Source organism: Rutidosis leptorrhynchoides, chromosome 7 (assembly GCF_046630445.1).
Source record: "Rutidosis leptorrhynchoides isolate AG116_Rl617_1_P2 chromosome 7, CSIRO_AGI_Rlap_v1, whole genome shotgun sequence".
Classification (NCBI taxonomy): domain Eukaryota; kingdom Viridiplantae; phylum Streptophyta; class Magnoliopsida; order Asterales; family Asteraceae; genus Rutidosis; species Rutidosis leptorrhynchoides.
Window position 1 is genome coordinate 127,652,073 of NC_092339.1, and position 23,355 is coordinate 127,675,427.

General features: G+C 33.8%; 1 protein-coding gene across 1 annotated transcript; it reads right to left on the reverse strand.

Annotated features, from left to right (window-relative positions):
* Positions 1-12,710: 12,710 nt before the first annotated feature.
* LOC139857859 (galactan beta-1,4-galactosyltransferase GALS3-like) lies at positions 12,711-15,040 on the reverse strand. Its single transcript, XM_071846702.1, has 2 exons — positions 13,805-15,040; positions 12,711-13,139 (listed from the first exon to the last, which is right to left on the reverse strand). Exons 1-2 carry the CDS (start codon positions 14,974-14,976, stop codon positions 12,794-12,796), a joined length of 1,518 nt encoding a protein of 505 aa, XP_071702803.1. The 5' UTR covers positions 14,977-15,040; the 3' UTR covers positions 12,711-12,793.
* Positions 15,041-23,355: the final 8,315 nt, after the last annotated feature.

Below are 23,355 nucleotides of genomic sequence, written 5' to 3' on the forward strand. Positions count from 1 at the left end.
AACCCATAATTTAGAAGCCTTCGGCCCATCAGCAGTTCTATAGCCCAAGTCTTTACTGTAAAAAGAAAAATAAATTCGACTAGGCCTAGTATCGAACCCATGATCTCCTGGTTAAACACCCTCACTCCAAACCATCTAAGCTAGTTTGCTTTTCTGAAATAGTTTATAAACTGAATTTACTTATCTTATATATATATCTGTTTCTTCCATTTCCTTAATAACCCGTTATCATCATTACGTTCACTAAGGATTAATATCCTTTACATTTACCTACTTGGGTTTCAGCCCACCACAAGTTTTCGATCCATTATTTAAAATAGCAATTTGAAAACACAACTCATTAGCAAAGAATTAGGATACGACCCAAATCACCTTGTTTCTTAGACTTAGGATTCGAAACAGAAAGAGAACCAGTAATGTTTATTTAATTCAATTGATCTCCTTGGATCCTACGTATACTTTTTATCATGTATCACTTTCTTCTTTACACTCATCTTCCACTAATCAACATGCTTTATCAATCATTATAGGCACTCATTAATTCTTTTGTTCTTCACCATATTCACCATCACATCCTCGATCATAAATAATAGATAGGGATGAGCATTTAGCGGTTTGTAGTGGTTACATGTATCATCAAATCGACAATAGATTGCAGGCTGCAGCAATAAAAGTATAGTAGCAGGCGACGGAAACAGAAACAGGTATATATAGCAGTAAAATAACGAGTTACAGGTTCGTCCTTGATGGTGTTCTTGATTGTTTTTCATTTGTGATTTTATGTAGGTTTTTGTAAGTGGTGATGGTGTTTGTGTTGACATCGAAATAGAAGAAGTAAAAGAGAAAGACGGGACGGTTTACAATAGTGGTTGTGGTGATGTTTTGAATAGGTTCGATAAAATAAGGCAACCATGAAGGGGTTTGTGAACTTTGAGCAGGAAACAAATTGATGAGTTTTTCTGTTTTTATTTCGATTAGATGAAGACTGGTATCTCTTTGTCACTCCATTTAATCTAGTTTAACAACATACAAGTCGTCGATGGGTATTAATCAGAGAAGAAAATAAAGAAGAAAATTTAAAAAGTGGAAAAAGACTGCAAACAGAATTTGGATGAGTTCGTGATATAAAGTTCGTGATTTGTACTGCCTTCATAGATAGAAACGAATTTATAACAGTTTGATTGTAACTTAAAGCAGATTCAATTATATGAAGTAAATAAAAATAAAAATAGAATAACATTGATTATGACTTGCAACTAAAATTGATTGATTCTGTAGATGGAATTCGACTGAACTGGATGTTAAACGAATTTTAGGGATAATAACAAAAATCGAACACAGTAGATTGAGATGTAAATCTGATTTGGATTCCTTACCCGTACGTATTATTGTATGTAATTAATATTATTGATTAATAATTAATAATTATAATTATATTAATAATAATTTAAAACTAATAATAATAATAATAATATTAATAATAATATTAAAAGCAATAATAATAATATAATGATATTTATAAGGACAATAATAATGATATTAATAAGCTTACTAATAATTAATAATGATAATATTTATAAAAATGATAATAATAATTTTGTTATTGATACTAATAGTAATATTAGTTATATTATTAATATTATTACTGATAATAATATTAGTAATAATAATAATGTAACAACTTGTACATATCCCATTTCATGTTACAAACAATAATATTAATAATACTAATGTTAATATTAATATTAATATTAAATGTAATAATACTAATGAAAGTAATAATATTAATAATAATAACAACTTATGTTATAATTCGTAATTAAACTTAATATATTAAAATTACAATTTTTTTTTATTATATCTAAAAATAATAACATATAATATTTATATCCAATATGTATATCATAATAATTATTTATAGGACTCATACACATTTATATATAACTTTATTTTAATAACCAATTTATTATCTTGTATTTTATTTTACATACTTAATCTTACTGATCTATTGTATTTTATTATTTTAAATCATTATATATACTTTTGTTTATATATAAATATATATATATATATATATATATATATATATATATATATATATATATATATATATATATATATATATATATATATATATATATATATATATATATATATATATATATATATATATATATATATATATATATACATATATGTATACATATTTATTTACACCCAATTGTTCGTGAATCGTCGGGCACAGTCAAAAAGGTAATTGATTACATGAATAAAATTTCAAAATTTTCGAGACTCAATATTACAGACTTTGCTTATCGTGTCGAATTTATATAAAGAATAAGTTTAAATTTGGTTGGAAATTCCCGGGTCATCACAATAAACACCAAGCCCTCCAAATGCAAATGGCAAGGTGGCAAGCCGCCACTGCCAATCACCAAACCCATGCCCTGAAGCAGTAACAATACGCTCCAAGGAAGATCGAAGGGCTCCATCGAAAGCGCGTTGAGCCGCCTCAAATATACTAGGAGGACAAGTACGCAAGGTAAAGTAGAGTTTAGAAACTCCCGTACATGCCCTAAGCAACAACAACTCACACTGAGGATCATCAAGCTTAGCAACCTTATCCATAAGCGCAATGGACTTGGTCACCCTTTGCATCACCAGTTCACTACTAAAACCAGGATCGGAACTTGCGGGGGCCCCAAGAAACTTAACACCATTTAAAGGTCGAGAAATATTAGGAGGAAAGACACCTACTTGCCTGCTGCGAGGGTCCTCCGTAGGCCAGAAAATTTCTGTTTTTTCAACGTTGAGATGTAGCCCAAAACGAGGCCCATCCTCCATAATCAAATGCAAAACCTTCCCCACCATCAAAGTGTCCCCAATAATAGTGCCATCATCCAAATACCACGCCTGAAGACAAACCTCAAAATTATCTCTGATTATAGAAACCAAGGGTTGTAAGACCAAAGCAAAAAGCAGCGGACCAAGGGGATCACCCTGTTGCACCCCCTGCGAAGACCATAAGGTGTGGTTCCCATAATACAATTTGGCTGGATTAGAGTAGCAAAATTCAACCCACCGAGAAATGCTCGGACAAAGGCGGCGAACTTCACGCAACATGACCGTACGATCAACTAGATTGAATGTATTTTGAAAATCACTAAATAACATAGAGAGGCCAAAATCAGAGCCACGATCCTCAATCAACCGATTCACAGCATGAAGAATTGCCTCACCACCTGAAGAAACACCAACACCAAATTGAAGACCACCGAAGTAACTTCCCAAAGACTGGCCAACCATAGCAGCGCCAACCTTCGAAACAAGACGTCGCCAAACAGTACCCACAGCTATAGGACGAAGACCACCGCCGGGCTTGACAAGCGGTGTGAGGGGAGCACTAGCTATATACTCTCCTAATTCCATAGGGCACCTTCCAGCTAGAAAGAGATTAACAACCCCGGTAATAGAGCCAACCAACTCATCCGAGACTGCCACAACAGCACCACTCAAGCAATCCATAAGGTGTTGTGCACGTAAACCATCCCTACCACATGTTGTGCCCCGAGGAAAACTTTTAATCTGGCCCAAAACAACCGCAGAAGTCGTAACGAGGTGAAGGTGATCAACCGGCATATCAGGCAAGGATGGAGCTAAAGAAGAAGGGTGCTTAGACAGCAAGTCCGCCAGTGTGGCGTCATTATAAGGAGCAACGCCTGATGAAGAAAGAACACGAGCTGCAGCGGTGTAATGGCCATCACAAATCTTCCTACGACACTACTTAATATTACGCTCTTCCAAATCAAGGACCTCATCATCAACCACTGACAACATAGGAGAATCCTCTGCCAAATACTCCCTCACAAGCTGTAAACTTCCACCCGCTGTCCCCCAAGAGCAAATAGCACGAGAAATATTCTCTTCCCGATGCCGACGCTTTATCGAAGACCTAAACTCACGACTACTCCGTGGCCGAAAGATTTTAAGGATACAAAGGGGTAACACCAACAAAGAGACCCAACAAGAAATGTCACCAGGCTTAGAGATCACCTTATCAAGAGCACCTTTCAAAACCCGAGAAAACCTCAAACGATACTTGGGAGGGATAGACTTAACCGTGCGAAACCCCTTAGAGAACAAACGATCAAGGAGAGCCACGTCAAAACCATCGTTATGATCACGCACCGAACCATCATCAATACAAAGTCGAGCAGGAGAAGAGGGAGCTAGTGGCTTGGTAAAATTATGAAGCACAAAACGAACAACACCATTTTCCTCATCGGGGGGCTGCACATCCGGGCCCCTACCATGACGGCACTTAGCACGTACCGTGTGTGTTTTGTAGCAAACACCACATAACCAAATCTCCATACGCCTAAAAGTAACATCAGCCTCAGTATAAACACCCAAATTAGAAGTACGAGAATGTCGAGTTATATCCCGCGCATCGATACCACAATGACGATCACTAAGATGCTTGATAAGAGAACTTCTAACAAGCCCATTTTCACTCCCATTTTGACAGCCACTAAGACCCACAAAGAGACAATGAAAATTCACAGCGGCATGCGACATAGCTACACACAATCTTTAGTTGTAGTGCATAGCTAAAATGACAGATGCAAAATCCCAATACACCGTAACATAATTATAATCATGAAGCCAAGATAAAACTCATAGGGGACTTTTAACAAACACTTGATGGACACTCTATTATTATTATTATGTGATGTCAGCTCCACTATAACACTGCTAGCCAATTCATCAAGAGAACCATACAAAGATTCTCTTCTTGATTATTATTATTATTATTATTATTATTATTATATTCCAATTTTTTCACCTTTCAACGATTCTCTTCTTGATTTTCTCCATAATTTTCCCCCATACTCATATCTCATCACCGATAAATTCAGCAGGTCTTTTAGCCGATACTTCAGGAGCCGAAGTTTTTAGTGTTACGTCATCGGAAGCGGTGAATTTGGCGGCGAAATTACCGGAGTTTTTGGTTGGTGAACTCGGCGGAGCCGGAGCCGGAGCCGGAGGTGTTGAATCGCCGGGAGCAGTTATTATTATTATTATTATTATTATTATTATTATTATTATTATTATTATTATTATTATTATTATTATAAAAAGTGAACTACTACTAAACTAATCAATCATCAAACTTGTGAATTGATTATGTGGTGGAGGTTGCTTACTCTCTACACATGCTCCTTTGGTTCTTTCCTTCCTATTTCTATTCAAGTTATACCGTACATTATTTTAATTTAACATTTTCCATGTTTGCTAAGTCTAACAACTCATCAAGCTTTACATGTGAGTTATTAGAATTGGGCAAACAATGGGCCCTATATAAAGACATGTAAATCGTTGATTCAATCAACTCTACTTAACAACTTTACAGGTGTCAACACTCATTAATAATAGGGACGGCATATCGCATCGACGTCTAGAGTTTTAATGTAATAATCTCTATAAAGAAAACGTATCAATAAAGTTTAATAATTGTAATCCTGTTTTACTAAAATAAGAGAACTTTAATATGAGTGGGCTTGTATACATTTTGTTTGTTTAACACAACCTGGTTAGATTATATAAGTCGATTAATTTTATAATAAGGATATGATTTGTAAACATACGACAATTGCCACACCTTATTCGTTTGCTTTTGGAAGGCTGTACACTTTTTTAAAACTTACAAAAGCGTCAAACTTTTCCCATTCCCAACACCATTTTTTTCAAAGTCCAAAAAAGTAAAAAACCACTTTAACGAACTAGATTCGTATGCACGTTTAAAATATATTTTGGTTTTCTCAATATATAATACTTAAACTAAATATACGGAGATCTTTTATTCTTTTAAATATGCTACTTTAAAAATTACTACGTACATCTTTACTACAATCATGAAATAGTAAATAGTAAATAGTAAATAGTAAATAGTAAATGAATAATAAAATTAAATACACAGAAATAAAAAAAATAAGTAATCCAACGTTAGTAAATTTGTTGTGTGTTGGTCGGATTTAAAAAAATCACTTATATATATATATATATATATATATATATATATATATATATATATATATATATAGCGAAGAACAGTGCCGTTAAAAAAAAAATATAGCGAAGAACAGTGATCAAATAAATTAATTGAATAAGATAATTATTATACAAATAAATTAACCCCAAAATTCAAAATCAAAGTTTTGTTATAAAATATCTAGATTGGATGTTAATTTTATTATTATTATATTTCTTGCATAGTAATATTTTATACTATAAATAGACATGTATGGTAGCCATTTAAGGTGCACCATTTCTCTTGAAATATCAATATCAATATTTCTTCTCTCCTTCTTCTCTCTTTTTCTCTCTTTGTTCTTATAACCATTAAAGGTAGTTATAAGCCTACTGAATTATAACACGTTATTAGCACGAAAAGCTTAGTGTAATTAAAAGATATCTCAAACGATCACGAATCACTAATCAAGGTATGAAATTATTAATAATTTTCAGACTCGAATATATCAAATTTTGGACTACTAACATTTATATTTATGTTATTTAAGTTATATATGGTCGGTTATACCACCTGAATTATATTTCTGTAATCTAACTTTTACTAACTTTACTAACATTTATATTTATGTTATTTAAGTTATATATGGTCGGTTATACCACCTGAATTATATTTCTGTAATCTAACTTTTACTAACTTCACTAACATTTATATTTATGTTATTTAAGTTATATATGGTCGGTTATACCACCTGAATTATATTTCTGTAATCTAACTTTTACTAACTTCACTAACATTTATATTTATGTTATTTAAGTTATATATGGTCGGTTATACCACCTGAATTATATTTTCTGTAATCTAACTCTTATTAACTTCACTAACATTTATATTTATGTTAATAAGACCTCATGATTGTACGCAACACGTCATTTGACAACACGGTACTTTATGTACGCAACACGTCATTTGACAACACGGTACCATGGGTCGAGATTAATTCCGATCAATACGAATACGACGGGGTCTTTATATGTTATCTAACATTTATGATTACTTATGCAATTAATCATTATTTATTTCATGCATACTAATGTTTATTCTTAAATTTATAATTTTAAAAGTTAAAATAAAAAAATAGTTTGTATTTTTATTAAAAGTAAATCTTAAAAGTTAAAATAAGAAAAAGTAGTTTGTACTTTTATTAAAAGTAAATCTTAAAAGTTAAAATACAAAAAGTAGTTTGTATTTTTATTAAAAGTAAATCTTAAAAGTTAAAATAAGAAAAAGTAGTTTGTATTTTTATTAAAAGTATATCTTAAAAGTTAAAGTAAGAAAAAAAAGGGATGGTAAAATGGAATAGTTTTTTGTCAAAAATGAAGTATTGAAAATGAAGTGGTCTCCTTCTATAACTAAAAAAAATATATATACTTTTATCAAATGAATTTTTTTTGTGGCCGACAATTTCAAACACGAGTCCGTGTTTAGTTTATCAAGAATATCTCTTGCTTTGGTGAAAGGTCACGATCACGATATCAGGTGTTGTGAAAGAATTAAAAAATTGGTCAAGTGGCCTTTTAAAAACTAAAAAAAAAAATTTAAACAAAAAGTTTTTTTTATATATTTATAATTTACGGGTAACGTAAAAAAAAGAAAGTTTTTTTTTTTTTAAAAAAAACAAAGAAAGTGTTTAAATGAGTTTTACAGAAAGGGGGAAAGCAAAGTAAAAAAAAAAACTTTTTTCCAAACAAAGGTAAATGAAAGTAGGACTTAATACAAGAAAAAAGTAAACATCTCCTAGACGTGATAAAATCTATCAATGATAAGTATTAGACTTGATGAGCTAAATGTGACAAAAATGTTTCAACATGTCTTATGTTAATTTTCTAAAATAAGTTATTATTATTCCGAGTTTAACACATATACATATGTTAATTAAAAACAACCTTTTTGTTCTTATGTAGTGTTGGGTTGCAATTTTGGTTGTATGCCATAATTCCATCCAGTAGAGTGACAATAGAAAACTTTTGATGATAATCAATAAAATTTTTTTTTCCAAACTTGTCAAATGTTTTGTTAAAAACGTGACCGTTGAAAAAAGGAGGTTGAATAATAAAACTTAAAAAATAAATTATTTTTTTAAGAGTGTGCATCAAAATGGCCCGTTTAATAATGGGGAGTAAAAATATAGTCAAATTGTTTCAACGAACAAGGGTTCAATTGGATGTCTCTTAAAAAAAATCCGCGGGTACGGGTGATGGATCCAATGGATCCGCATCCACGACCCGCGGGTGCTATCACTAATTGTGACAAGTACAAATCAACTAAAAGTCTAAAAAATAAATGCTCTTATAGGGACCAAATGTTCACAATAATTGCCTAAGCTAGATATGAAACAAATAGTTCATAAAAAAAAAAAAGGTCGTTGTGCGTTTTCGGGATAATAGCCGAAATACACTTACAAAAGTAGGTCAGCCGTCAATTCTTTATGGCCATATCAACGTAGATCAATAAAATCATTTATGGTTTTGATAAAAGATTAATTAAAAATTAATTGTTTTTTGGTCTTGGATTCTCGGTAACAAAAGCAAAGGTTGTTTTTGGTTGCCACAACAAACAAGACAGAGGTTGTTGACTTTTGTTGTTAAACATGGCACAAGTGAACAATAACAATAGATTATTGTTTTTGAAAAGAATAATGATGCGTTAATTTTATTGTATAAAATAAAATTAAAGAAAATGGTTTTCATTGATGACTATGAACAAACGCAAACAAAGTGTTTGTGGTATTTGGTGATTAAAAAAAAAAGTGCATCTAAAGCTTCTACTGAAAATAATATGCATCTAAAGCTTCTACTGAAAATTAATGTGCAAGGTACAACGTATAACTATATGGTCAAATTCATTTGAACCTTCGGAGTCACAAGTATATGATGTATATATATATTACTCAATTAACAAAATAGTAAATCTAAATTAATTCATATAAATAGTAAAACGAAATTAATTAATTTACTATTCACATAAAAAAGCGCATATGATAAAAAGCGCATCGCATATGATAAGCGCATATGATAAAAAGCGAATATGATGAAAAGCACAACGCATATGATGAAAATCGCATATGATTAAAAGCGCATATGGTGAAAAACACAGCGCATATGATTAAAAGCGCATATGGTGAAAAGGATATATGATAAAAAAAAAAAAAACACATATGGTGATTTATAAATAAAAAAAAAAACACATATGGTGATTAATGGAAAGCACATATGGTGATTAATGAAAAGTATATTGTGAAAAAGAATCACAAATGTTTCTTGAAAGAATTCCAGGTAAGATATATGAACCAATTCATCCATCATGTGAACCATTTTGATATTTCATGGTTCTAATAGACGCATCTAGCGGATGGTCTCATATTTGTATGTTATCAAGCCGTAATATGGCATTTGCAAAGTTTCTTGCACAAATTATTAAATTGAGAACACATTATTCTGATTACACCATTAAAAGGATGAGACTTGATAATGCTGGTGAGTTAACATCTCAAGCATTTAATGATCATTATATATCTACAGGGATTGTTGTTGAACATCCAGTTGCTCATGTGCATACACAAAATTGGTTTAGCTGAATCAATAGATAAACGCTTACAGCTAATAACTAGACAATTGATAATGAGTACAAATCTCTCAATATTTATATGTGGACATGTAAATTTACATGCTGCGACATTAATTCGCATTATACCATGTGGAAGTCGTAAATATTTTCACTTAATACTTGATTTTGGCCAAGAGCCAAATATTTTCTACCTTAAAACATTGGTTGTGCAGTGTATGTTCCAATTGTATCACCACAACACAATAAAATGGTTCTTCAAAGAAAGATGATAATATATTTTAGATATAAAACATCTTCAATCATAAGATATATTGAACCCATGATGGGTGATGTTTTTACAGCACGTTTTGCTGATTGTCATTTTAATAAAACATTGTTCCCTAGATTAGGGGGAGAAATAAAAATAAAAAATAAAATGATGCTTCATGATGTGAACATCAATTAAGGTATATTGAACTCGCACAAAAGAATGTGAAACGAAAGTTCAAAAATAATGCATATGCAAGAACTTGCAAATTAATTACTTTATGCATTTACAGATATAAAAAAAAGTGACTAAATCATATATACCAGCGATAAATGCTCCAGCTCGAACTGAAATTCCAAAAGCTGGCAATAATGTCACTGTTGAGTCTTTACCACGCATCAAACGTGGAAGATCAATTGGTTCCGAAGATAAAAATCCTCGAAAAAGAAAATCAGCTGATAATGAGGTAAAAGAAAGTGTTCAAGAAGAACCACAAATCAATATTCCTTCTGCAGAGGATATTGATAAATGTAAATACATAAATTGCGATAAATTATGCAATATTATGGAAACGAAATAAAATGAAAAATCTTGATGAGATATTTTCATATAATGTTACAATGACATCATGAATAAAGATGATGATCTGGAACGAAAATCTGTCATTGAATATACAAAATGGACATGATTGAGCTCAATGGAAAGGAGCAATACGAGCTGAATTAGAATCGCTCGATAAAAGAAAAGTTTTCGGATCAATCGTTATCACTTTTAAAGATGTGAAACGTATGGGATACAAATGAATTTTTATCCGAAAAGAAATGTGCAAATGAAGTTACAAGGCAAAACTAGACTTGTAACTCAAGATTTCCCACAAAGACCATAAATGAATTAGGAGGAAAACTTATCCTCCTGTAATGGATACAATTACTTATTAGATACTTAATCAACCTGGTAGTTATTTAAATGCATCTCATACATGTTGTTACTACTTACTTATCTGTATGGATCACTTAATAGTGATATATATGAATATATCTAAAGGGTTAAGGTATCATAAGCATCTAATGTAAAACCTAAGGAAATATATTCCATTAAATCACAAAGATTTCTAAGTGGGTTTATACAAACGGGACGTATGTTGTATAACCGATTAAATGACTACTTGATAAAAAAAAAAGGGTATAAATATAAACTTATTTTGCACGTATGTTTTATAAAAACAATGTTCGGATATGAGATCGTAGTTGTTTATGTCAATGTTCTTAACATCATATGAACAAATAAAGAGATCTATGAAATCATTCAACTTCTAAAGAATTATTTTGAAATGAAAGATCTTGAAAAAACCAAGTATTACCTTGGATTGCAAATTGAGCATATGCCTAATGGTTTACTTGTACATCAAACAACTTATACCGAAAAGATTTTAAAACATTTTTTTTAAAGACAAACTCATTGTTGTTAGATCACTCAATATTGACACTGATCTATTTCATCCCTGCGAAGATCATGAAAATTTTAACAGATCGGAAGTTCTATATTTTAGTGCAATTGAGGTTCTTATGTATCTTATAGATTATACAAGATCTGACATTTCTTTTGCAGTTAATTTGTTGACAAGGTTCAGCTCAGCCCCTACCAAAAGACATTGGAATGGGATCAAACAAATAGTTTGATACCTTCGGGGAACTACTGATTTATAATTATTTTATTCTAACAACTCGAAACAAGATTTGTTTGGTTATACAGATGCAGATTATTTATCCGATATACATAAAGCTAAATCTCAAACTGGATATGTATTCCTAAATGGAGGCACCGCAATATCATGACGTTCTCAAAACAAACACTTGTTGCAACATCATCAAATCATGCCGAAGTGATTGCATTACATGAAGCTACTCGGGAATGATTTTAGTTAAGATCAATGATACAAATCATTATTGATTCTTGTGGACTAGAACGCTATAAAAGCGTAACAACTATCTATGAAGATAATACAGCTTACATAATACAAATGAAAGAAGAGTATCAAAAATGACAGAACAAAACATAAATGCTGACGAGGCGCTAAAGCTATAAACGGTCTTAACGGTCATAAGTTTGATGGAAAAGAATGGTATATTGGTAAGGCTCAGAAAAAGACTGAAAGGGAATAGGAACTGAAACAACGGTTTGAACAAACCATGAAGGAGACTGTAGACAAATCACGAGGGCCAAACTTCTACATAAAAGATTTAGATGATACAGTTTCAGATGAAAACCTCAGATTCTTCTCATATACTCAAGATCTCGTAAAAGACAACCAGATTAAAATGAGATACGTTCAATCAACAACTCTGCTGATCTTTATACCAAAGCACTGCCAACTGCTATTTTCAGAACACACGTTCATAATATTGGCATGAGGCATGTTCAGAAGATGTAACAACTCAGGCGTTGCCTACTTGAGGGGGAGTCAACTCTATGCTGCACTCTTTTTCCCTTAGCTAAAGTTTTATCCCAATGGATTTTCTTTAGCAAGGTTTTTAACGAGGCAGTATTAGTTATTCTCTAATAAAATTGTCATCCAAGGGGGAGTGTTATAAAATATCTAGATTGGATGTTAATTTTATTATTATTATATTTCTTACATAGTAATATTTTATACTATAAATAGACATGTATGGTAGCCATTTAAGGTGCACCATTTCTCTTGAAATATCAATATCAATATTTCTTCTCTCCTTCTTCTCTCTTTTTCTCTCTTTGTTCTTATAACCATTAAAGGTAGTTATAAGCCTACTGAATTATAACAAGTTTGTATTTTTCCCTATATGCATAAGATCTATACTTCTATCATTATGTTCTTTTAATAACAAAATAACAATGTACTCCGTATTATATTACTGATGAGTCTTCTGTAAAACTGAACCAATCATTTTGAGCTCAAACATCTTTACAGCTCCGGCAACATTCCTCATGGTGGTATCCACCACATACGGTGTTCCGTCAACGTTTGTATCCGTCGTATTCACAAGCTTCCGACACGGTTCTCGCCTCTCTGATATCGTCCCGTGATAATGATAATACATTATCTTCCCTTCGGTTTTATGTGTCGTTTTTCCTTCAAAATTTTGTGTCATATGTACACCAGTTGCAAATACATGGCGCGGTTGAATTGCGTATTTTCTATCTCTTCGAATACCTCTTTTTATATCTCGATACACCAATTTCTCTATACCCCATTTTCTGTACAAACAATAAACATCAGTATCATATCACATATCAGTATATCACATATCATATAAATTGCTATAACGAGACATTATTTTTTTATTTAAAAAAATAAAGAAAAAAAGTACAAATCAACTACCTACCATGGTCTCATTTGGGTCCCAAGAGACCATAATGTTTAACAAACACCACATGATGGAATGAGTATAATTCCAAAATGACACCGGTTGATGAAACATCATCAATGGAATAGATCATCAATCGCATGTTTTTGGTACCTAACTATAATTAGTGAAAATTATAATATATTGTTTGTTTCAAATAGTTTCCAAAAAACGTAATCATAAATGGAATAGATCTAAAGCCTAATTCAATTATAAATGATAAATACTCTAACAAGTCTGTCATACGATATAATCTAAAACATAAATATATTGGTTGTTCAGATAGTCTCTACAAATTCCCTACTATTAAATTACATATATACTGATATACATGTGTTTTTGTTATATAAACTGAGAATCTAATCTAATAAAACATGTGAGATGTTGTAAAACAATGGTCAAGCATCCATACAATTTATGTTCTCATGAGTGTTAAAACAGAACCAGATTCTTATACTAATAAACAACTAACAAAATTAACCAACTCATAGAATTAAAAAGTTGTACGATTCATACCTGTAAATTCGACCAACACTATCATCCAAGTAGCAGAGTTTATTCGACATGGTTCGTTGTTCGATCGTGAATTGGGTGTACCCAGATAACGAATCAGTAACGGTTTTAAGTGTACCGTTGTTCGGAATAAAGATGAACTCATCCACGTCGAAAAAAAACATCCATTTCGTCGCAAATCGGTATCTATGTAAACAATCATTCACAATCAGGAACTGATTATGATAATAACCATCAAACCTCTCTTCATCTTTTATATCCTGTAACGTTACGTAACCCTTTTCGATCCATGGTCGTAAAACCTCCATTACGTCCGGGTGAACACCTCCGGCATCGTGTATCACGAAATGCGACTTCACCCCGAATAACTTCACGTGGTAAGCGATCCATTCGCGGACACGTTGTGGGCTTAGGCCCCCGTAAAGCGGGGACCCACAATATAAATAATCATATTTAGGTGTTGTTAAATACTGTAGCTCTGACGGGCTCCCAGACTCTGTCAGACCTTCAATTGTATCTTTCAGGTTAAGATTAGCATCGCCTCCACCTCTGGTGGAGGCATGAACGAGTAATCGTCCACCAGTGCCGTCGTTGCCAACTGGAACTGGAAAAATACAGTTGACAACGACGACAGTATATACACGGCCGTAGCCCCAGTCTGGGAGGATCTTGTATCCTACGGCCGTTATATTATCCTGATTCTCTGTCGCGTTGTGTGGGACCCACTGACAAACATAACTCGGTTTCCCAAACACTTGTAACGGTTTTGATGACAGACCTATGACTGCAAATGTGTCGGCCCCGCCTCGGTAGGCCGACATTAGTACAAAATTATACGCTGCGGATCCATATCCGTTGAAATTTCGCTTAATTAGCCCGTTTCCAACTACGACATCTTCAAGCTTTGAAGGCACGATTGGAGGTGGTGGAGTTGGAGTCGGTGTGATTGAAAGGAGCTCGAGTGCGGACGAGGAAGGAGGAGGGAAGGCGGTACAGTTTCGAAGATCTCGAAACGAAGAAGGAAAGAATTGAAAAAGAGTGATCAAGGAACAAAGAAATAAGAGGGCTGATAGAATGAGTTTGAGCTCAGCAGCACAATTCCAAACAATACCAATAAACATGTTCTTGTCTTTATGATTAGGAATTTGAATTTTTTCATTGAGATCTTTGGCCATTTATTTGTTTCTTTTATTTTTTGTTGATTTTGGAGGTAAAATGATAACAGAATTCAAGGGCGAAGAGGTGCGTTATGGAAGCAGTTTTCTTTTTAAGAGACGAACACAACAGAAAGAAAAGAAAAAGTGTGTGTTTGTGTATGGGGCAGGCTAGCAAGAAATAAAAAGAAAAAGCTAATATATATATTAAAAATTTATTTTGGACGATGTAGCTTTGCTAGAAGTTAAAATACTATACTATTTTAAAAGTTTATTATTATTATTATTATTATTATTATTATTATTATTATTATTATTATTATTATTATAAACTTAAAAGTATAAAAACTTACAAAAAATTAGTGGGGAGCCTAGAGACAATCTGGGCCCCCACACCTCTAGCAATAGCAAAACCTATCCTATTAAAAATATGAGCAGCAGCACCGGCACCAATATCTTGCGTCATCGAACTCTTCTAAACCCGCTTTAGCAAAGAAACAGCATCATTTTCTAATTCCCCATGGGAAGAAAATGAGAAAGGAATGAAACCATAACCAATCGTCCGACAGCTAGATTCGTACTTGACCCGCTTCCGACGAGCCGCATCAACCACAGCACGTCCAGGGACAAAGTCAGAAAGCCCAGACTGTGTCAAAGGAGAAGACCCTGTCAAGTCAACACAAACATCGCGACCACAATCCCAGGAATAAAGTAACACATCTGCAGGTCTGAGGGCCCTGTCGTTCCCTCCAGACAACCCAATGTCAACCTCCTTTCTCGCTGAAATCCCAGATCGATAACAAACATCAACAAGGGAATCACGAACAACATTATGTCGATGCTTAATACCCAACATACCAGCACAAGACACCGCGTGATCCCCGAAAATATCCCCAGTAAAAACCCTTGAACTGGCAGAGCATGCCGTCGAGATAGAGAACAATGGAACACCCAACCGGTAGCACAACACACATCGGTAAGTCTTTGCGTTCATCGTCTGAGCCAACCCCAAAATAGGGACTGCCCTTAGCCAAGCAGAGGTGTGATCACCCTGCTGCGATTTCCATAAGGCCGATTGTCGGGGAGATAATGAAAAAGTGGATTCTGCAGAAGCGATAACCTTTGTGAAATAAACATCTGCCAATTTCTTCATGAGTATGGGTCATCGACCTCACTCTGATTACCTAAAATATCAAACCCAACCGTTTTATTAAACAGACCCAATGCATCTTCAAAAGCACGACCAAGACCAACAATACCCGCATGACGTAGGAGCTTGGTCTGCAACCCAGCAGACTGTAATCGAGAAGCCAGAAAAGCATAATGACGAACATCTCCCGCAGAATAAACACCAAGCCCTCCAAATGCAAATGGCAAGGTGGCAAGCCGCCACTGCCAATCACCAAACTCAGGCCCTGAAGCAGTAACAATACGCTCCAAGGAAGATCGAAGGGCTCCATCGAAAGCGCGTTGAGCCGCCTCAAATATACTAGGAGGACAAGTACGCAAGGTAAAGTAGAGTTTAGAAACTCCCGTACATGCCCTAAGCAACAACAACTCACACTGAGGATCATCAAGCTTAGCAACCTTATCCATAAGCGCAATGGACTTGGTCACCCTTTGCATCACCAGTTCACTACTAAAACCAAGATCGGAACTTGCGGGGGCCCCAAGCAACTTAACACCATTTAAAGGTCGAGCAATATTAGGAGGAAAGACACCTACTTGCCTGCTGCGAGGGTCCTCCGTAGGCCAGAAAATTTCCGTTTTTTCAACGTTGAGATGAAGCCCAAAACGAGGCCCATCCCCCATAATCAAATGCAAAACCTTCCCCACCACCAAAGTGTCCCCAATAATAGTGCCATCATCCAAATACCATGCCTGAAGACAAACCTCATAATTATCTCTGATTTTAGAAACCAAGGGTTGTATGACCAAAGCAAAAAGTAGCGGACCAAGGGGATCACCCTGTTGCACCCCCTGAGAAGACCATAAGGTGTGGTTCCCATAATACAATCTTGCTGGTCGCGGCATTTTGCCATTGCAAACTCCGCGAGTCGCGGTGTTTTTTTTTTTTCATACTTTAATTCAATAAGATTAAAAATAATGATAATAAAAGTTCTCGTCCCTCCCTTGGGTAAAGCAATTTCGGTTCAATGACCTAGTCTTCAACTTACGACGAATTTTAAAAATCATATTTTTAACTTAGCGAAATAAAGTAAATTTTTATTTTTAAATTCACACCAACTTTAAAAATACATAAAATTCAAAATTAATATTAAAAATTCACACCAAACTTAAAATTTGAAATGCATAAAATTAAAAATTCATATTTTAAAAATTAAAAATTCACACCAAAATTAATTTAAAAATTCATATTATAAAATCACACCAAACTTATATTATATTTTTCAAATATTTACAATTTTAAATATATTGTTTTTACAAAGTTTACAATATTAATTTAAGATTTATATATTAATTTTAAAAACATGGTAAAAATAAAATTAAAAATCTTTTTGGCTTTTTATCCCACTTTAATCAATCAAATATTATCAAAAATATGCGCCCCTTTTTTCGGTAAAGTAATTTCGGTTCCAAGACCTAATTTAACTCATGACGAATTTTTGAAATATTTTGTGTTGATTGATTAAAGATATTTATACCTTAAGAATAAACGTTAAATTTCGCAGTGATGTAATAAATTTTTGTATGATATCAATAATTTCGGTCGCCAAACCTAATTTTATTCAATACCAATTTAATACTTTATAGCGAACAAATTAGCGTTTATTATCAAAAGGTTAAAAATAAAAATAAAAATAAAAACTGTACAGACTTACCTGTGAGATAGTATTCTTAGTTATACGATCTATCCCACTCATAAGATAGTCGGTTTAATTGGTTTTCCATAGCTACATAGGCGTAACCTCGAGCATTCAGTGTTTTTTCTTCTAAACATATGAACGGTCCGTCTCTACATAAAGTAACAAATTCGGTATTTGAATAGGTTTGATTATTTGAACATTTACCTCCATGTGACCATTTTCCGCATTTGTGACATCTTTCTAGGTGTCGTGCTCTTCTTTTCGCTGCGGATTTTGATTTTCCTTTACCAAATTGTAACTTATTATCTTCGCATCTGGATTCTTTTCTTACTCCGTCCAATCTTTCTCTGATTACTGATACTATTTCACTCGGAAGTGTGTCATTATTACGTTTAGTGATCAAAGCGTGTAGCATTAGACCATGGTTTAGTTCACAGGCAGTCTTTATTTCGTAAAAACCTAAAAAAATAAAAATTCAGAATGGGGGGAGAAGACTAGTTCTTTAGGGTCTGCTAGGGAAAGACCATTCGGGTTCCATTTTCGAGAACTACACGAAAACAGACAATCTAATTCTAACAGAAATATATATTATCCTTTAAAGACTTGATTCTCCCCACACTTAGTTAGCTGTGTTATCGAAATTGTGATTAACTTCATTGTCGAATTCCATCGGACTATCTATGTAATGTTTAACTCTGTGACCATTAACCTTAAATTCAATCCCATTTGAATTTATTAATTCTATCGTTCCGTATGGGAAAACTCTTTTGACTATGAATGGTCCAGACCATCTTGATTTCAATTTTTCAGGAAATAGCTTGAATCGTGAATTGAAAAGAAGAACTCTGTCTCCTTCTTTAAATTCTTTTAAACTTCTGATTCTTTTATCATGCCATTTCTTCGTTCTTTCCTTATAGATTAACGAATTTTCGTATGCTTCATGTCTTAATTCTTCTAATTCGTTTAGTTGACTTAACCGTAGACGTCCAGCTTCATGTAAATCAAGATTACATGTCTTCAAAGCCCAAAATGCTTTGTGTTCAATTTCTACTGGAAGATGACATGCTTTTCCATAAACAAGTCTAAAAGGTGTGGTTCCAATTGAAGTTTTGTAGGCTGTTCTAAAAGCCCAGAGTGCATCCTCCAATTTAATGGACCATTCCTTCGGATTTGATCCTACGGTTTTCTCTAAAATACGTTTTAAAGCTCGGTTGGTATTTTCAACTTGTCCACTAGTTTGTGGATGATATGCAGTGGAGATTTTATGAGTTACTCCATATCTTTTAAGAACTTTCTCAAGTTGATTATTACAGAAATGAGTTCCCCGATCACTTATTAAAGCTTTCGGTGTTCCAAACCTTGCAAAAAGACGTTTTAAAAAGTTGACTACAACTCGTGCATCGTTAGTTGGGAGAGCTTGTAATTCCGCCCATTTAGATACATAATCAATAGCTACGAGAATATAGAGATTATTATGAGATTTTTGGAAATGGACCCATAAAGTCAATACCCCAAATGTCAAATACTTCACATACTTAAATGACATTTTGTGGCATTTCATCACGTTGACTTATTTTTCCGGCCCTTTGACATGCATCACAGGATTTGCAAAGAAGGTGTGCGTCTTTGTAAATTGTAGGCTAATAGAATCCAGCTTCATAAACTTTTCTTGCTGTTAGTTGAGGCCCATAATGCCCTCATGTTGGTCCTGTGTGACAATGGTTTAAAATTTTACTAGCTTCATCTCCGAATACACATCAGCGTATTATTCCATCTGGACAACTTTTAAATAGATGTGGATCTTCCTAAAAATAGTGTTTTATATCACTGAAGAATTTCTTTCGTTTTTGGTACGACAATCCTTTTTCAAGGAATCCGCAAACTAAGTAGTTTGCATAGTCTGCAAACCATGGGATTTCATTATAATCTATCTTCAATAGATATTCATCAGGAAAGTTGTCTTGTATGGCCGATTCATTTAGAACTTCTAATTCGGGATTTTCAAGACGAGAAAGATGATCAGCGGCGAGATTTTCTGCTCCTTTTTTATCTCGGATTTCAATATCGAACTCTTGTAAGAGTAAGATTCAACGGATTAATCTTGGTTTAGCATCTTGTTTCGAAAATAGGTATCTAAGAGCAGAATGGTCGGTATAGACCACCGTTTTAGCTAGAACGAGATATGATCGAAATTTGTCAAAAGCAAAGACAATAGCAAGGAGTTCTTTTTCAGTAGTTGTATAATTTGTTTGTGCTCCTTGTAACGTCTTACTAGCATAATATATAGGTTGAAATCTTTTTTCAATCCTTTGTCCTAAAACGGCTCCCATTGCAAAATCACTTGCATCGCACATTAGTTCAAATGGTAGATTCCAATTTGGTGTTATCATGATCGGCGCATTAGTGAGTTTCTCTTTAAGAATATTAAAAGAATTGATACATTCATCTGAAAAGATGAATGGAGCGTCCTTTTCTAGGAGTTTATTCATAGGAGTAGCAATTTTAGAAAAATCTTTTATGAAACGTCGGTAAAAACCGGCATGCCCTAGAAAACTCCTAACTCCTCTAACATTGGTGGGATGTGGAAGTTTAGCAATTACATCTACTTTAGCTCTATCCACTTCAATTCCTTCTTTTGAAATTTTATGTCCAAGAACGATGCCTTCTTTAACCATAAAATGGCATTTCTCCCAATTAAGAACTAGATTTGATTGTTCGCATCTAATAAGCATTCATTCAAGATTAGCTAGACATGTTTCAAATGTATCACCGAAGACTGAAAAGTCATCCATGAAAACTTCCATGCATTCTTCTATCATGTCGTGAAAAATCGCCATCATGCACCTTTGAAAGGTTGCAGGGGCGTTGCAAAGTCCAAATGACATGCGTTTGTAAGCAAAAGTACCATAAGGGCACATGAACGTGGTTTTCTCTTGGTCCTCGGGTGCTATTGGAATTTGAAAATATCCGAAAAATCCATCTAGAAAACAATAGTAACTATTTCCGGCTAGCCTTTCCAACATTTGATCAATGAAAGGTAAGGGAAAGTGATCTTTTCTGGTGGCGTCATTTAATTTTCTATAATCAATACATACACGCCATCCTGTTACAGTCCTAGTAGGAATAAGCTCATTTTTCTCATTTGTAATGACAGTCATGCCACCCTTCTTAGGCACGCATTGAACTGGGCTTACCCATGGACTATCAGAGATTGGATAAATTAAACCTGCATCTAGCAGTTTAATAATTTATTTTTTAACTACATCTTGCATATTCGGATTTAGTCTTCATTGGCGTTGCACATACGTTTTATGACCTTCTTCCATAAGGATTTTATATGTGCAATACGAAGGACTTATTCCTTTAATATCATGAATTTTCCATGCAATGGCTGGTTTATGAGCTTTCAACACAGAAATGAGTTGTGATTTCTCATTTTCAGTAAGAGAAGACGATATTATTATAGGTAATTCAGATTCACCATGTAAATAAGCGTATTCCAAATGGTTTGGAAGTGGCTTTAACTCTAATTTCGGAGGTTCTTCTATCGATGATTTATATCGATATCTGTCTTCTTCTTTTAGCATTTGAATTTCTTCTGTTGTTGGTTCATATCCATTAGCTATTAGTGTAGCTAACATTTCAGCTTCATCAATTTGTTCAGTACTTTCTCCTAAAGAACATTCTCCTGTTCCTTGTAATTCTGGAAATTCTTCTAACAATTCTGCATGTGAATCTATAGTTTGAATATAATAACATGTATCATCTGCAGATTGCGGTTGTTGCATTGCTCTATCAACTGAAAAGGTAACACTCTCGTCCTCTATACTTAGGGTCAATTTCTTACCGAACACGTCTATCATTGCTTTAGCCGTGTTTAAGAATGGTCTTCCTAATATGAGAGGAACTTGAGAATCTTCTTCCATGTCCAGAACAACAAAATCTACTGGAAATACTAAAGTACCAACTTTAACTAGCATGTTCTCCATTATCCCTCTAGGATATTTTATTGATCTATCGGCTAGTTGTATACTTATTCTGGTTGGTTTCAATTCTCCAAGGTCTAGTTTAGCGTATAGTGAATACGGCATTAGATTTATACTAGCACCTAAGTCTGCTAATGCTTCTATTGAACTAAGACTACCCAGAAAACATGGAATTGTGAAACTTCCTGGATCAGATAATTTTTCTGGTATCTTATTCAACAGCACTGCTGAACAATTAGCATTCATAGTAACAGCCGAGAGTTCTTCCATTTTCTTTCTATTCATGATCAGATCTTTCAAGAATTTAGCATATCTAGGCATTCCTGAAATTACATCAATGAAAGGAAGATTTACATTTATCTGTTTAAACATATCCAAGAATTTGGATTGCTCGGCTTCAAGTTTCTCTTTCTTCATTTTACTCGGGTAAGGAAGTGGTGGTTGGTATGGTTTAACATAAGGTTTAGCCTTAACTGTGTTATCTTCATTAACCTTTTTAACTACCGGTTCTTTTTCCTTATCTTGATCAGGTTGTGGTTCTTGTAGAGTAGGAATAGCTTCATCAGAAGTTACAGGTATTTCAGGTGGTTTAAGTGTTGTACCACTTCTTGTGGTAATGGCTTTAGCTGTTTCATTCCGGGGGTTAGCATTTGTATCACTAGGTAGACTTCCCGGTTTTCTTTCACCTATTAATCTTGCTAGGTTACTTACTTCTTGTTCCAAGTTTTGAATAGAAGCTTGTTGATTTCTAAATGCTTGAGCATTTTTTTCATTAGTTTGTTTTTGAGATGTGAAAAACTGCGTTTGAGTTTCAACTAGCTTCGTCATCATATCTTCTAAATTCGGCTTTTTATCATCGGGTTGTGGTGGTTTGTTTTTAAAATTAGGTCTTTGCTGGTTGTAATTATTGTTGGACACTTGTTGAATGCTAGGACCTTGTTGGTTGTTGTATGGAATATTTTGATTATAATTCTGGTTTTGATTGTAGATCGGTCTTGGCGGTTGATAATTATTTTGATAATTATTTCCAGGCCTTTGGTTTATGTTTGAAATATTCTCTCTTTGTTCCATTGTTAGTTCAATACTGAGACAATCTTTTGTCAAATGTGGTCCTCCACACTGCTCACAACTAATTCGTATTGAGTGAATATCCTTAGTCATCTTTTCCATTCGTCTCTCGACAGCATCTATCTTTGCGGAAATGGAATCTAAGTCATGGCTAGAATCGGCTCTAGCTGCTTTAGATGATCTAACGATATCTTTTTCTTGGTGCCACTCATGTGAGTGGGAAGCAGTGTTATCAATAATTTTATAAGCATCAGTTTCGGTTTTCTTCATAATGGAACCACCAGCTGCTATATCTATGTCTTTCCTTGTAGTGATGTCGCATCCTTGGTAGAATATTTGTACTATTTGACAGGTGTCTAAACCATATTGCGGACATCCTCTTAATAACTTTCCAAATCTTGTCCACGCCTCATATAGAGTTTCATTCGATTTCTGTGTGAACGTAACAATTTCTCCTTGAAGTCTTACGGCTTTAGATGCCGGAAAGAATTGTTTAAGAAATTTTTCAACTAAAACGT